This window comes from Passer montanus, unplaced genomic scaffold (assembly GCF_014805655.1).
Source record: "Passer montanus isolate IOZ18808 unplaced genomic scaffold, ASM1480565v1 scaffold21, whole genome shotgun sequence".
Classification (NCBI taxonomy): Eukaryota; Metazoa; Chordata; class Aves; order Passeriformes; family Passeridae; genus Passer; species Passer montanus.
Window position 1 is genome coordinate 4,536,689 of NW_024366703.1, and position 15,767 is coordinate 4,552,455.

The 15,767-nt window shown below is 36.6% G+C and overlaps 2 protein-coding genes across 11 annotated transcripts in view; one reads left to right on the forward strand and one right to left on the reverse strand.

The window, feature by feature from the left end:
* Positions 1-2,915, reverse strand: part of BLNK (B cell linker) — a 90,523-nt gene extending 87,608 nt beyond the window's left edge. For 2 of the 4 annotated variants that reach the window (XM_039708809.1, XM_039708815.1), the window contains exon 1: positions 1-75. In XM_039708809.1, coding sequence (XP_039564743.1) covers positions 1-75 — 75 coding nt within the window. Of the gene's footprint in view, positions 122-2,790 lie in introns of those variants that run through there. The other 2 variants (XM_039708810.1, XM_039708811.1) reach the window with 2 other exon arrangements.
* Positions 1-15,767, forward strand: part of DNTT (DNA nucleotidylexotransferase) — a 129,513-nt gene that overhangs the window by 23,520 nt on the left and 90,226 nt on the right. For 3 of the 7 annotated variants that reach the window (XM_039708822.1, XM_039708818.1, XM_039708821.1), the window contains exon 2: positions 10,886-11,078. In XM_039708822.1, coding sequence (XP_039564756.1) covers positions 11,076-11,078 — 3 coding nt within the window. In that variant the 5' untranslated portion in view covers positions 10,886-11,075. Of the gene's footprint in view, positions 1-2,816; positions 2,842-10,885; positions 11,079-11,114; positions 11,231-15,767 lie in introns of all 7 variants that reach the window. The other 4 variants (XM_039708819.1, XM_039708820.1, XM_039708825.1 and 1 more) reach the window with 3 other exon arrangements.

Sequence of the window (15,767 nt, forward strand, 5' to 3'; positions counted from 1 at the left end):
CTGTCTTAAGAGATCTGCAACTTGAAAAGCTGTCCAGTTCTCAAACTCCTCTTGAGATGGTAGTTTTGTGGTCATGCTTCTATGCAGGAGAAAGACTTGATCTGCATGAGTAATACTGAACTCTTGCTCTACTGTTTTCTACTGATGTAGAAATCAGAGGAGGAAGTAGTTTTTGCAACTTTTTTCCTGTTTGGTCATTTAAAGTGAACGCCTGTAAAGGGTGATTTAGGAAGTAACAATGTTCTTGTGTGAGTGGTTCCAGTATAAGGAAACTGGTTGTTATACCAACATGTGCACATACCTGTCATTACTGAAAAAGTTAGTGTCTCATGTGCTATCCTTAAAATTTTCCTGCATGTATTTTTACTGTTAGAGTGACTGACAGGTCAGTTGTTGCCAGTGAATACCTTTTTGCTATTTTCTGACTTGGCAGAACACTGAATCTGGCAAAACTCCACTTCCAGAGTTTCAGAAATAAGATTGAGGCTCTTGCTTTTTAAATTTGGCCTGCTTAGAAAAACCTTAGAGGTGCTTGGCTGGCATATTATAAAAAAAATATGTTGAATTTCATGATACTTTGTGTTGTTCAGTGTTTCAGAGTGGTGCCTGTGAGTTTTTCCAAGGGGGGCACCATCTTCCTGGATGACAGGAGACAGCAATACTATTTCCACTGTATGCAGAAGAGAGAGGTGCATATATTCCTTAAGAAATTTTGCTTGCCTAGTTTGGGTGCAGGAGTGATTTTTTCTGTTGTAGAGTTGTCAGGAATTGTGAAGGTGGGAAGCAGCTGGGTAGGAGATGTGTGAGTTACAGGTTTAGTGGCTGCTTACAGGAAACAACCAAATAACAGATGATATCAGATGAACATGAATAATGCGAAGTGCAGATATTTGTGTGGTACAGGCTGTTTGCTTACCGAGTAGGTGTAAGCAGTCCTAGTTCAGGAGTATCTCAAAGGCAAATTAAAAATAGCGCATTAAGAATTTTGCAGTTCAGTGTGTGCTGCCAGCCATACCTGCTCCTCCTCCTCCCCATCAGGCCGGCAGCATTTTTGGAAGTGCTGAGAACTGCTCCTGGCTGCCAGGGGCTGTCACCTTCCTGCCCTGCCTGCTGGGCTGCAGGGTGAGCAGCAACTCTGCCCTGCCAGCTGCCCCACCTTGCTGTGCCCAGGTGTCCTCCTTCTTTTACTTGTTTTCTCTCTGCTCTCCCTCAATACTAGATTGTGGCTAGTTCTTCTGTGTTGACATTGCCTTAATTTGTGTTCTAGGCTGTTAGGACAGTCTCTTAAAAGGCTAGGTGTTTATGCAGTCTGCCTCTGACTGCATAAACACTGAATGAGGCAGATCTGTTTGGGAAGGTGTTGCTCAGTTTGTGCTCCCAAAAGGGCTGTAGCATGGGTGCTTTGACCAAAGAGAATTGTAAGACTTGCAGGAAATATTTTTCCATTAGTGTTTTAGTCAGATTAATCATAATGACAAGAGGGGAAAAAAAAAAAAAAAAAGACCAGGGACATGGGGAGGCTCATCTGGGATCCTGCATCTCATCTCTTGATGCTGGTGTTGCCCTTGGCTCAACTGATGCTGTAGTTCTTTGTCCTTAGTGTGACAGAAATGGAGACTATTGTCATGCACTTCCACTTGCCTTCCATGACCCTCAAGGGGATTATTTCAAGAATTGCTGTCTGGGGAACGCCAAATTTGATTACTGACTCTACTTAGTACTCTCATACTTCTAGTTCCTCTGTGGAATGTATCACCTCCATGGTGTCATAAACCCAAATAAATATGTGCACTTGGACACATGTTGGCTGTGAGGACTGTAGTGGGAGGAGTTCTTGAGCAGAATACTGAGGCTTTCAGAGTTCCCCAGATAAAGACAGGCCACAGAAATGGTTTCTTTCCAAACTTTCAGGTGCTTACATAAAATTTTGAAGCAGAATTTAGATACTTGAATGTGAAACAGCACTAGCCTAGGGCAGATCAGGCTCTCTTGCTACTTGAAAATTCCCTGGAGCCTCCTGATCTGCTGTGAACCCTGGCAGGCTTAAAAATATATTTAGGTATGTGTGCAGAGAATAATCTGCTATTTTAAAAACTTGTGTCTTACTGAAGACATTAACACTTTTAATCTGCACTGTTTACAATTCCACTCCTCAAAAAAAGGTAGAAATTTGATTCTATATATTAAGAAATTTCATTTTTTTTGAGCCCTAATGAAAAAGAACATCTAGTACTTGAGCACCACCAAATTTCAGGGGAATCTAAATGTGAGCATTTTATACACCAGGTATTTTGTCCTCTAAAGAGAAATTCATTTGCATACAAAACCTGTATATCAAGCAGTTAACACATCTTTACACTATATATTGGCTAAAGTTCATTTCCTAGAGTCTGAAATGTGGAAGCAACATAAAGAACAAGTTTTTGTAGCTCCTTGTCTTTTTTAAAATTAAGTTCTCCATTTGTGATTTCATAGCTAAAAAGCAGTCTAAAACTGTTTCCTAGATCATACCACTGGCATGTCCTACTAAGTACTCTCTATATCTTCGTGAAATAAGCACTAAATGTGTTAAATGTATCTCAAAACTTCCACAGTCGAGTTCAGCTTTGCAAAACCCCATAGCAGCAGCAAGCAACTTGTTTTACTGGATGCAACACTGGAATACTGCCCCGGAAAAATATACTTGAGCAAAATAGGTCAATGAAACATTACAGTACAGAAAATATGAACTGTTGTCCCTGTTTGTTTTTTCCCATTTTATACAAAAATAATGAAAGTAACATGACTTACCACATACTCATTTTTTTTTCTCCCAGGCACACATGTTGGAGTTGATTCCAAGTAAGTTAAAGGAGCAGTTTCTCATGTCTGCTCTTCCTCCTTAAACTGTCCCATATGTATCTTGTTGTTGTTAGTGTGATTGACAGGCTTGGCATTCATGGTGGGAGGGAGAAAAACATTCTTAAAGTAAAAAGCTAGAATATACTCATAGTCTAAATAAGTCTATAAAGAACATTGGAAAATGAAGTCTTGCCTACAGCTATCTGTCTAGAAGTTTGATAAAAGTTTTGCTAATTGGTTTTGTCTTTTTTCTTTTTTTCATTTAACATGAAATAAAAAAGCAACATAATCAACAGAAATCAGAGTCTGAAAGGGACCTGGAGAGATTTTGGCAGGGCTTCAGCAGAGAGGCAGGATCAAACACAACTAGAGGAAATTGGGTCAGTCTCGGAAAACAGTTTAGTAACCCGTTTTTTAAACTGAGTTGCTGGAGATGCATCAGATTCACCATGTCCTTAAGTGGAACAGCAAGAAGGAGATCTAGAATAAATTTTGTGCTCTGCTGCTGGAGGGAGCAAAAGGAAATGTCTGTTTGTAAGGATTATTGCTGTCTAAGCACCAGATGGGCTTGACTGAGACATCCTGCTGTTTCTGAAGGAGCCAACCCTGTTTCATGAGCATTTGTTCATAAGTAGTAGTTTGGGAAACTCTTAAGTCTTTTCCCTTTCAGCTTCACTCTTCAATTTGGCTGTGTTTTTCTGAAAAATGAGGTGTCTAAACTGGTCCCAGTATACTCCTTAGCTCATGGAAACCACTTCTGACTCAATAATATCCTGATAGATTTTAGGAATGCTTGCTATGCAGAGCCCATGTTATTAACAAAATCCTGAATACAGTTAAGACCAGGACAAACCCCTGTGGAACTCTTCTTGAAATACTCTTTCAGTTTAGAAGTGATTCACAGAATATGTTCTCAATGAGAGTCAGATAACCACTTACAACAAACAGTGCTTTAATCATGTTTCTCTAGTTTGTATGTGATGATTTTTACGTGGGACCTTAATAAAAGCATAATTTTTAATATGGGCTTTGTGCTCCTTATCTAGGTAGCTATCATAATGAGGAAGGAAATGAGAGTGGTTTGACAAAGTTTGTTCCTGAAAAGTCAGGTTTTACTGCAGAAACTATTTATAAGTATATTGAGGCCCAACATTTGAATTGTATATTTGTGAGATTTGAAGTTGGACTGACTGTTCTCTAGTTTGCTCTCCTCCTTCCCCCATGACATTCAAGGGGAGATATTTGCCCTATAGATAGATGAGGTATGAAAACCCAGTTCCAGAGTCTTGAGTTTCCTTTGTGACTGAAGTAGATTTTTAAAATTATTTTGATAAGTCATTTAAGGAGTTTTTCAGAGGCCAAAGAGAGCTACACCTGCCTAAGAACTTAATGGATCTTTGCCTATCTCCTTGTTTTCTGTCACAGCTTCTGTTTTCCTTCATCCTTGTTTCTGTGAGAGCATTCAGTGCTGTAGCAGGGAGACATAATATATCACAGGACATAATAGATACATATTTGTACAAAAGTTATGAAAATCTTCATGTTATGAAATGGTCACCTGGGTTTTTTCCATGTCTGTTGTTCTAGTTTTAGTATGTGGCATATTTTCTTGGGATCACAAAAGGCTAAGAACCAAAGAAGCCTCAAATAGGAAAAAAAATAAAAACAAACCTCAGATCCCCAAAAACTTGCTGAGAATGGTTAGAGCCATTGCTATGCCAAGGCTATACACTGGTTTGAAATCTGTCACCATTAAATAATTTCCACTAGATACAATTTGCTGCATAAATATGCCCTTTTTCTTTATTTCAGTAATTCTTTAATCCATTTCTGGGGCACGTAGTTTTCAACTGAATTTTAATTATTGCCAGATTCTGGGGAATTTTGTTTGCATGTTTTGTCACAGAGGCTGGATACATGACATAAACCCCATTGTCTCAAGGACAATTGCTCTTTGTGTTATCACTCAACCTTCTGAAATCTTTTGATATGGTTTTTCATTGTTAGTTTGACCTTCTTTTTTGATCTTAGATTCAGCTGTTAGTCTAGAGAGCTTCACTACAATGAACCATGAATTAAAAATGTACTTATTCTCATAGGTATTTGTTTGTAGCCTGGATTTTGCACCTAGTTTTCTTTATCTTTTCAAAAATTCATGTTTTTAACTAGTATAATGAAATATAACAGTAATAAAACCACAACCTGCTACAAAAGTGACATTGTTCATTAGAAATTCTCTTTGATTTTTTTTGAAGGCTGGAATTGATGCTGTAGTGCTTGGTTGTGATATCCTTTGCCAGTACTCGGTATTCTTTGCTGTTTAACTGAGACACTTTTTTGATTATTATTCTTTTGAACACATTGGTAAAACTTGCTGTCTGTTCCTCTAAATTCATGTGCTGCCTTGTATAGTTTGCACTTAGACTTTATATAGTTTCTTTATAAAATCTTTCCTTTGAAATTCATCTGTGTTGACTCTTCTGATAAAATATGGAAAAATGTGTATGAACAGCCTTCCATCTGGCAAAGTTTTTATGCACTGAAACCTAGTGAGTAAATTTAAAAACAGAAAATCAGTATTATTGCAGTGTCTTGCCTTATTTAAATGAAATTCCTAGGCAACTTAAATTTGAAATGCTGTGGCTGATGCTTGTATTAATGTTTTAAAAAAAATATTCTCTGATGGATTTTGTTAGTATAATGAATTCTTCTTCAACCACTATTAATCTTTTTTGAGGCTTGAGCATTGATATATGTAGAAAGTATTTTACCATGCCCATGACTCTTGCTATGAAATAAATGGAAAAATGTCAAAGTAATACCTCAGCTCTCAGTGGGCATCACTGCATGGTATTTTACAGTGAAAGATCTCAGCAAAGTTGACCCTGTTGGTGCATTTATATTGTATATACAGTGCCATGGTATGTTATGGTACTGCATTGTAGTGTGTCTGTGATTCTGACATGCAGGTTTCCTTCAAAAAGTTGTACCAGGTGAATTCTCAAAGGTCAGAACTTCAGTTCTCCTACTTGTCTAGAAAAACTGAGATACGAGTGGAAAGGATAAATAACAGGATGGGGGGAACAGGGCACTGCAAAATCCAGGACCTTTCTGTAGGACAGAAGGATGTCTGAGGGAAACTGGCTAAATGTTACAGAGAGGAGGGAGAGTCTGAGAACAGAATTTGCAATATAAAGTTGTTTGGACAAGGTATTTATTGCTTATTGTCACAAAGACAGCATGTGGAAGGAAGGAAGGAAAGGAGCAAGAGGTGATTGTTTTGGGAAGACCAAAGGGTTCACTATTCAAGAGGGACGGGGTGGAGCATCCATGTCAGCTGGCCAGCATCCAGATATTGTTTGGACCAAAAAAAAGCAAACCTCCTCTCTACTTCCAGTCAGCAGATCCCTGAAAATGAAGTTGGGAAAATGAAATTCTGACCTTGTTAAATAAAGCCAGACAAAAGGAGGAATTCCAAAGAGGAGGGGAGCTTGAAGACAGATTGAGAAATAGAAGATGGAGAAATTGAAGAGATTGAAAAGGGGAGAGAGTTTTAGAAGTGGAAGGGTATGAAAAGAAAAGAAAAGGAGGAGACAAGCTGTATAAATAGAGAATGTTTCTCAAGGTTTTTGGATTCATAAATAGGGCTTTTACATCTCTTATGTCCTTAGACTGCTGACATAGATAAAATTTAATGAGCAGAGTTTATTTGACAGTCAACAGAGAATATGATAAAATCTCAATAAGAAGGACTGTGAAAACTGAGAGATCTATTTTTTAAAAAAAATTCTGACTGTATTTGGGGAGATATGAAAAGATATTTCTAGAGATACTGTGTTTATGTTAATAAATTGTAAATGAAAAACTATCAAAAAGAAAATGACAAACTGCTTTTGATTTTTTCTCATTTGACTCACAAAACTTAAACTCAATAATTTTATAACCTTTTTATTAGCTTCATTTTGTTTATCATTTAAGTAATGGTAATGTTCTTGAACATCTATCACCATGATATTAAGTGAAATTATATCTAGGTAAAATGCTTTCATGATCATAGGAGAGGTTTGAAAGGAAAAACCACTCAGTGATGGATTGTTTCCCACACCAAATGTGGAACAGTCTTCTATTGTTATATGCTGAATAAAGCCAGACTTTGGTGTGCTTATGTCAATTCTCTTTTCATTTTCTCCCAGACCTTTAGCATCTCCAGTTCCACTGTCACAGAGATACTCAGGAAAAACCACGAATTTTCTTTGCTCTGTTCCAAAGTGCCTTGTATGAATCAGTGACAATATAGAATTGTTCCTGTTTATTCTCTCCTCTTTTCAAAAGCCAGCAGCCATCCTAATCATGTTGGTTTCTTTCCAAGGAAATGTGTGGAATTAGTGGGAATGAGGGTAGTAGTTGACTGCTGCTTGTGTTGGTACCGTGAAAGTGTATGCCCAGATTTTTTGCTGTTCCTAGGGAACATACTAGAAAATGTTTGCCCCAGTGTTCATTCATATTGGAAATGAATGGAGGATACTTCAGTAACACTTCTCTTGTGTGTTGTAAACATTCCTCTGATAAGCTTTTTAGGGGTGTGGATATGAGGTGTTTGGTATGCATCCATCTGCTGACAGCATTATAAATATTGCATTTCTGACCTTCAGATTTTCTCTTTTGATCTCTGGTTAAATGATATATTTGCCAGTTTGACACTGCTGACATTCTGTCTGTTTGGTCTAGCATTGTTATTCCACGATTCCTTGTGATCCCATTGCCATGGGAATGATATATCTCAAATGATGAATATACTTTGAAGCAATGTGGGGAATAAACACACTGGCTAAGCTGCATTTTCAAGAAGAATTTTTATTGTAAAATTCCCACTTCAGTGTAAAGTAAAAATTATTTACCTAGTGTTGATGTATTTAAACCTGCTGTTTTATCAGACAGTATAAAGAAGGATAAGCTACTATTTGGGTGGATAGTAAGTGTCTTAGTTATGGTTTTAAGCAGATTTCCTTTTACTCTTGTTTTCCCTTGCACTGCATTAGGCAAATCTGCATTTGCAAGACAATAAACTGAACAGTAGTAGAAATAGAAGCTTCCTGTTTTCTCTCAGTGATGAATGCTTCACTTCTCTAGAAATATTCTTTTCTCTGGAACTGGTGAATATTCACTTCTAGAGAAATGAACCATAAACCATAGGAAGTGAGAGAATAAATTAACTCAAAAATTTCCACTCTAGTGTAGTGTTTCTCTTATGATTCTTTTAGGTTTTTGAACACCTCCCTACCTTAGAATTCCATGCCTGTTTTCAAAAGCTGATTGGAAGTATGATGTGAATAAAGACTTGGTAATGTTACCTACATTCCTGATAAATTGAAGTCTGTTTAGATTCAAGTATTTTATGAAAAATCAGTGGGAGTTTTTTTACGCATGACCTTCATGTCCTCATTCCTTTGTTATTAAAATGGAATAAAAACTTAAAAGAGAAAGTTGACAACAAATGCCTGGCTGATAAAAACCTCACCAGTGACCTTCAAAGCAATGAGATTTGACTATGCTATGGTTATCCACTGAGGCCAGAAGTTAGAAATCAGATGATGCAGTGATGACTTTCATCCTCTGGAATGTACATGTTCTGCATAACATCCCATGCCTCATTTGTCACCTCTTCTCCACTGTCCAGAGCATGAGCTATTATTTCTGCTTGCAATTTTGCATCTCTCCATTGTTGGCAGACTACAGCACACAATTGAATTCCCTGGCAATTCTGTCCTCTTGGTCAGCTGTGCCCCAGTTCATAATGCTTCAGATCTGTGCTGTATATGTGATTGGCACATATGAGTGCAAAAGCTATGGGAACATACACTGGCCCTGATACAGGTGTATCAGCAGAATCAAATGAAATGGCCCATAACTTAATACAGATTAGAAGTTATTTAATGTCCTAGTAAAATTGCTTTTACCTGTATTCATCTCCACCTTTTCCTGTTGACTTGGGTGGCTGACCTTTAGTTGGAATTTCAGGCACAGAAATAATTTTATTGTTTAGAGTTAATGTTCTGTCACAGTGTGTGCTGCAGGCACTCTGATCCAGTTTCCCTGTCACATCACTGACATGATGCCATCAGTGTTGCTCTACTGGCCAGTCCAGATTTTGGATTTCTACTGACAGTTTGCAGGGTGCTTACATCAGCTTCAGCCATGTCTTTGTTTCTGATGTTAAAGTAAACTCAATAACATGTGAGGGACAGTAACCATCAAGTAATTTTCAGGTTGCACCTGGAAAGCCTCACAATCACTGACTCATTAAATAATTTATTTTTTTACTGAGGATCTTGCTCACCTCTTTCCCCCCTAACTTTATCTATCAAGACTTCATAAATAATTGCAGATCCAAAAGAAAGCTTGAATTGAGCTATTGAAAGATTTAAGTGTCTTAAGAACTGAGGTTCTGCCCTGGATGGACTGAACTCAGGAACTTTATGGTACTCTAAACAATTATTTTCAGTTTCCTTTTTGTTCTCATAACAGATGAATTACACTTAGCTCTCTTAACCCTTGCTGTTTCTCACAGCAGGCAACCCCCTGAGAGTTGACAGTTTCTGTAAGAGCAGAACAGCAGGAGAGAAGGGCCAGAACGAATGCAATATTTTTTTGGCGAGGGTTTTCTTATATCAGTCTCCTTTAGATTTTTTTGTCTGTATCCCAGGAAACCTGAGAGCCCAGATACTTGCTTGTCAAACTAAATAAGCTGAAACTCCTCTCCTGCACAAGTGTGGTTAAGAATCTCTAAGAAGGTGAGGAACATCCTAGGAGGGACATGGTGGCCAGCTTTGGATGTGTCTCCGAAAGTTTAGCTTTCACCCTGCTACTGGTACCAATCAGACTGAAAAGGAGACCAGACCCCTCTGTTTGATGGGAGCCAATCTATTAATTTGTAAGGATTGCCTTCTTGCCTCCTATTTTTTTTTCCCCATGAGTTTCTGTCAATTTGTCTCACTGGCTGTTTGTAATCTAAAAGCAGAGTGTGGCGTTTCCTCCTTCTTGAAAGATTAGAAACACCTCAAACCAAGGTGATTCTGTTGTGGAAAAGCAGCTTTTTGTGTCTGTTCACCCTGTCTGAAAGACAGAGCTTTCATATTTCTGGTGTTTAATTCTTTAAGAAAAATACCCTTACCTGTACTACCTGTAACTGTAAGGAAATACTTTTACAATTGGTTCCCACTATAAACTCCCGTTTCAAAACCTCAAAACTTTTTTGTGCAACTGCATGTAAAAGAATCCTAGATCATCTGCCTAACAAAAGAAGGTTCTGTTCAAACAAATCAATCTCAGAAAGAGCAAAGTTGAAATTTAGCATTTCATATAAAATTTCAGTTGTATTTGATAGCTTCATAATAGTAGAATTTAGGAGAAATGTTGAAAAATCTTTCCTGTTTCAGAAGGTATCACCTCCTTTAAGACTTAGTTGTATGATTTTTGCCTAATAGAAGAACTTTCATTTTTGAATTTAACATTATTTGGAGACTTGAAAAGCAAAATCAAGTAAACTTCTCGAATGGAGATGACACCACCCCCACTGTTCACAGAGGAGATGAAAATAGTACTGGGAACTATTTGTCAAATGTTATATGGAGTTCCAGTATTGAAGCTTAATTTTTTAAAGGGGATTTTAGGAGGTTTTTGCCAAGCTCTGTTGTTTATTTTATCCTTGGTATTGTTTGCACACTTTGAGTGTTCTAATAAATGTTCTAAACAATTTTTTTTTACGTTAACTCCCACAGAATATGCTGCAGAAAAATGTTAATCTGGTTATTTTGTTTAGATCTCTAAATTGCAAATTCATTGCAGATAAACCCATTCATTTTTATGAATGGAATAAGCAAAGATAAAAGCCCTTTCAGAAAGGATGCCTTTTAGTGAACTGTTTTATTAGAATGACCCCAGAACCACTCAGTTAAAGTTCAGGGAGCAGAACTTGAATCAAATGAAGTTCTGTTTATTTCCAGAGAGGATCTTAATCCCTAATGTGCTTTGCTTAATGTTACAGGATCTGCTGGGGGAAGTTACTGCTTACTGTTCTTTGAAGTTACCAGCTGAATTCTGAAGACTTGCGAGAGAACAGACCACTTTGCTGGACTGACACAGCACAAAGGAGGTGAAATTATATCACTGTTAATGAATTTTTTCAGCACTTTTTGAGAAGATGAATTGGTGTTAAAAAGAAGTGAAGAGGATCAATGGTAACTATGCATTTTACTGTTTGAATAACATTTCAGGTTAAAAATATCGACACACTTTCCCCTCCTCAAGCATATGAGGACACAGTAGAAGAGGGAACATGTACTGACACAGGCTGCCCTGAGGAATAAGCTATTACAGGCAGTTATAGCAGGTGAGAAGATCCTGTGTGTTTTCAGTCAGTAACAGAGTGAAAGAAAAAAACCAGAAAAGACTTTCTGAATTTTAAGGCATTTTAAGTTAAATGAGTTATACTCTAGGGCAGCCAATCTTATATAAGGTCGAACTAGTAATGCTTTCTTCTAAAGGATTAGCACAATGAAGTTGCAAATCCATTTTGAAATAGACTGCTTGATTTGAAGAACGAGTAGTGAACTTGGAGGTGAAAGTTATTCTCACCAAATCTACAGAGAGAGTAGATGCTAATGAGCCACATACAGATACTGTACAGTTTTTCCACTTCTTCAGGAAAATGTAGTACCATTATTACAATATAGTAGATTTTGTTTCACTGTTCTACATTTGGTTCTTACAGGATTAACAAATATGATTTCAAATAAGTCACTGCAGCGGCAAATCTCCTAACAACAATGCTTAGACGTATTTATTGTCCAGGGTAAATTCCAGTAAGAACAAAACACTAGTCAGCCAATTATCTTCCTATATATTTTTTCTGAAATTTAGTAATGATGAATAAAAACACATTTCAAAGCAAAACAAAGAATGACAATTTGCAGTTGCAAAAAATCTGCTATCACAGACTTAGTGAAATGAAACAGTTTTAATGGGTTGTACTACTCTAGACCCATTTTAACTCTGTTGCTATATGTACAGTGCATATAGGAGGTGTAGCAAGAGAAATACAGAGCACTATAATGTCATGTTGTAGCAGCCCGTAAGGGGGAGTATTCAACTGCATTGAATCCTTAGAGTTCAGGAACAGAGAAAGAGGGAGATCAAATGCAAGGTGGTTGATCTCCTGTTGACAGTGAAAAATAATATCCTAAAAGAGTTTGGCAGTTCTTTAGACTTGAAATAGTTTTCACCCCATGTAAGCGTAAAATCTAATAGCAAATGTCTTACTGGTGCAGAACCTGTATAATTAATTTTCAAAAATTGAGGGGAGGGGGTTTTCTTTGTTGTTTGGAGTAGTTTCCTCATTTATTTGACTGGATAGTTAATTTATTAAGAGTTAAATTTGTAATATTTATACATACAAAATTACTGTTTAATTTTCTTTCCTATATTCATGCAGGTTCTATCTGTAATTTTACCATAGATAATTGATGTACTTCTTTCGTGTTGATGTTGCTTACAAAAGGACCTTTTATTGTTGCTGCTGTAACTGAGATAGGAATCTAGCCCACAGTACACTTTCATGCAGGAGACATTTGCAGCTGTCAGGGTTGGCAGCTCATTGGCTTGTTTTGAGATCTGTGATAAAACCCAGTGCAGATTAATGACAAGATATAGGATTTTTTTTTTTTTTTTTGATAACTGACACTTGGTATCAAGGGGGCTTAACATGACAGTTGACTATTAGCTTATCCTGGAAAATTTTGTGGAAGGCAATAGAGTAAAGCCATGCTTTGGAAAGAAAATACTATACTTTGCCTTTTATTTGGGAATCTCCATGTTCTTGTTAAATGCTATTTACATAATCTAAGTAATCCATAATTACCAAAGTTAGAATTCTTAATGTTTCGCTATTTGTAAGCAGTGAAAATGCAACCAATACAGAATTTTCACTGTACTAGTGTGCAACAGCCTCTCACTGAACCTTTATAGCCAAATAGTGTGCTAACTCTAGAAAGCATTTTCAATTTCATTTTCATTGTGACTAGCATATGAAAGGGAGATAAGTGTTAAAGTTTCACCTTCTTTTTTGTTTGCCAGGGCTGATATTTCCCATATCAGCATACATCACATTGTAAATAAAAGCTATGTTATGATATGCCAAGTTCTGACTTTGATACACTTTCTGGTGAATAGATGTTTGCTGATTATATAACTTCAGGACTTAATGTTTGCTCAGTTTGAAATAAGCTCTTTAGTGAAGACTTTATTTGAAGATGATCTACAGTCATTGATTGTAAGCCTAATGGATTTTGTCTCCACTTTTGGATTGATTAAACAGTGATTTCTGAGTTAGACATTTGGGAATAAGTGATATTGAACACAGACATTTCATGCATGCTTTTATGCTTTAGTAAGCCAAGTTCAAGAAGTGTGTCAACAGTAATTGGAAACAATACCTTTATCTCTATCAAATCATCTCTGAAAATTGACAAAAATACTGACATTTGTCTTAATGAGCTGGAGATAATAGTTTCATTTTTGAAAGGATTACTTTTACTTGAAATAAGTTTGTGTTTAGAGGAAACTGAGAGCAAACTGTTCTCAGTCTGGAACAGTAGTTATCGCTCCTTTCTTGGGTGAACTATTTGAGTATTTGATGTTGCTTCCCTTCCCCAGCAAAAACAATGATCACAGGAAAATGAGTTTTAGCTGAGCTGTTCTTAGACATAGAATTGTCCTCATGTAGCAATATCATCCCTTTGTTTTGAAGTAATTAATCTAAATTGTTCACTGAACAATTCTTTCTGATGCCTTGTGAGGCTACCTGGAACAGAGGCTAGACAGTTTTGAATGAATAAAGTAGGTTTTTATTAAAAAGGCCTTCAAAGGACACACCTTGGGCAGTACAAGAGCTTGGCCATGGCTCTACCCAAGATGGACGACTGGTCTTGAGTTTTTACACTTTCATAAGTTTTGGTCCATTTACATATGGGGTTAATTGTCCAATTACACCTTCGGGTTATGAAGTCTCATCTTCCCAGGTTTCTCTCCTCAATTCACTGATGAAGATGAAGTTGTTTATATTTTTAGACCTGAAGCTGCAATGGTGTCCTTGGCTCTCTGGTTGGAAAGGGATTGTTTTGTCTAACTGAACTGTGAGGAGAACTTGCTAACACTTTATAAGTTCAGAGTTATATATTATAGCAGTACAGAATCTGGAAAATATGAAATCTAAAACTCAAGGCGTCATTTCTCCATTTCAGTTTACTGTTCAAATATTTCTGGATAAAATATTGCTAGATGTAACACTGGAATCTGGCTTTAAAAATGATTAATTTCCATTTTATGGACAGTATTATCAGCTTACAAGTTTCAATTAAATTTATGAGATTAGGTTAGAGGAATTTATATATAGAACAAATCATACAAAGAAAGAAATTAAACATCTACGGATAGAACCAAAGTTTATGTGAGGGGTCATAAGGGTCATATGTGCAGTGAGACGAGACTTGTCTTGTCTTAAAAAGGCATGTATCATGTTCAGCCATTATGCAAAATATTATGATATAATGTGCTCTCCTGGATGGTGCAGTAATAAGCAGTTGAATAGCAAGAAAATGTGCCTCTGGTTAGTATACTCCCTCACTCCCTGAATCCCTCAGAAAAAGTCACTGTCCTGAATCTTTGTTGATATATGACTGCTGTCTTCAATGAAGTCGTACCAACTGAATGATAAATGTTTTCAACTTTGAGCATTTGACCTACCCAACACAGACAAAATGTTTTTAACATTCATAGAAGTGAAAAATGTATGTGTGTGAATGCACCAGTATGCAAGTTAAAAGCACATTTCTTCTGCACCAGTTGTAAAGGGCACCACTCTTCCCTAGATCCTACTGGACACTTGTTTACTTATTTAGGCTTCTGTAAACCTTAGAAGAGTTGCTTATTGAAACACAAGTTTTTCCTTGCCATCTATTCAGGTTTCAGTCATACTAGCTGAAGCAGAAATAATCCAGAAGCTGGCCTTAAACCAGGAATGAAAATGAAATGATTTCTACTCAGTGTAGAAATCACAGCACTCATCTTGGTCTTCTTTTTCATGAAGTCTTCAAATAGGTTTGTAAATTCATAGGTGTTAAGGTTGGAAATGACTAACAGTCATTACAGAGTGTGACCTTTTGCTTAACAGAAATTGATTTATGTAAGAAAACCTGCCTGTTTTATATCCTGTGACTGTGATGGAACTAAGGAATATACCTCATAAAAATATTCAGTTTTGATAAAGAGTTTCCGGTGTTTGAAAATTTGCCATCAATGCACAGAAATAGATGAAGGTGAATGGATCACATTTGCTATGTGTTTTTGGTGAGAGACTAAATATATCAAGATAGCTGCATATTGCATCATATCAGTCTAAATATATCCAAGTCTGAGTGTACCTCATTAGGGCTTGTCCTGATGTGTCAAAATATGACTATTAAAAACCAAGATCATAGTTAAAGGAATGCCTGCAACTTATTTAAACAAGAGCATATATTAAAAAAAAAAACCCAAACCATAGTCAACCCCCACCCCAAATATTCTTTGGTGCTGTTACCAAAATCTAACAAAAACCAGAGATCCAACACATAAGATATTAAATCCCTGATTGCTCTGGGATTAATTTTGCTTATGCTCATATAGGACTCAATGTTTACACAACTTAGATAAACCAGCAAATGTCACCAGCAGAATAAGGTGACTTTTTTTTTCTTTTTACTTCTCAAAATTAAAAAAAAATATATTTTAAAGTAAAATAGCACTAAATTAAAAAACAAAGTAGGGAATTAGGACAAGTATTTTGAAATTGTTTTATGTTTCCTGACTTCAAGTGAAGCACATTCTTCAAC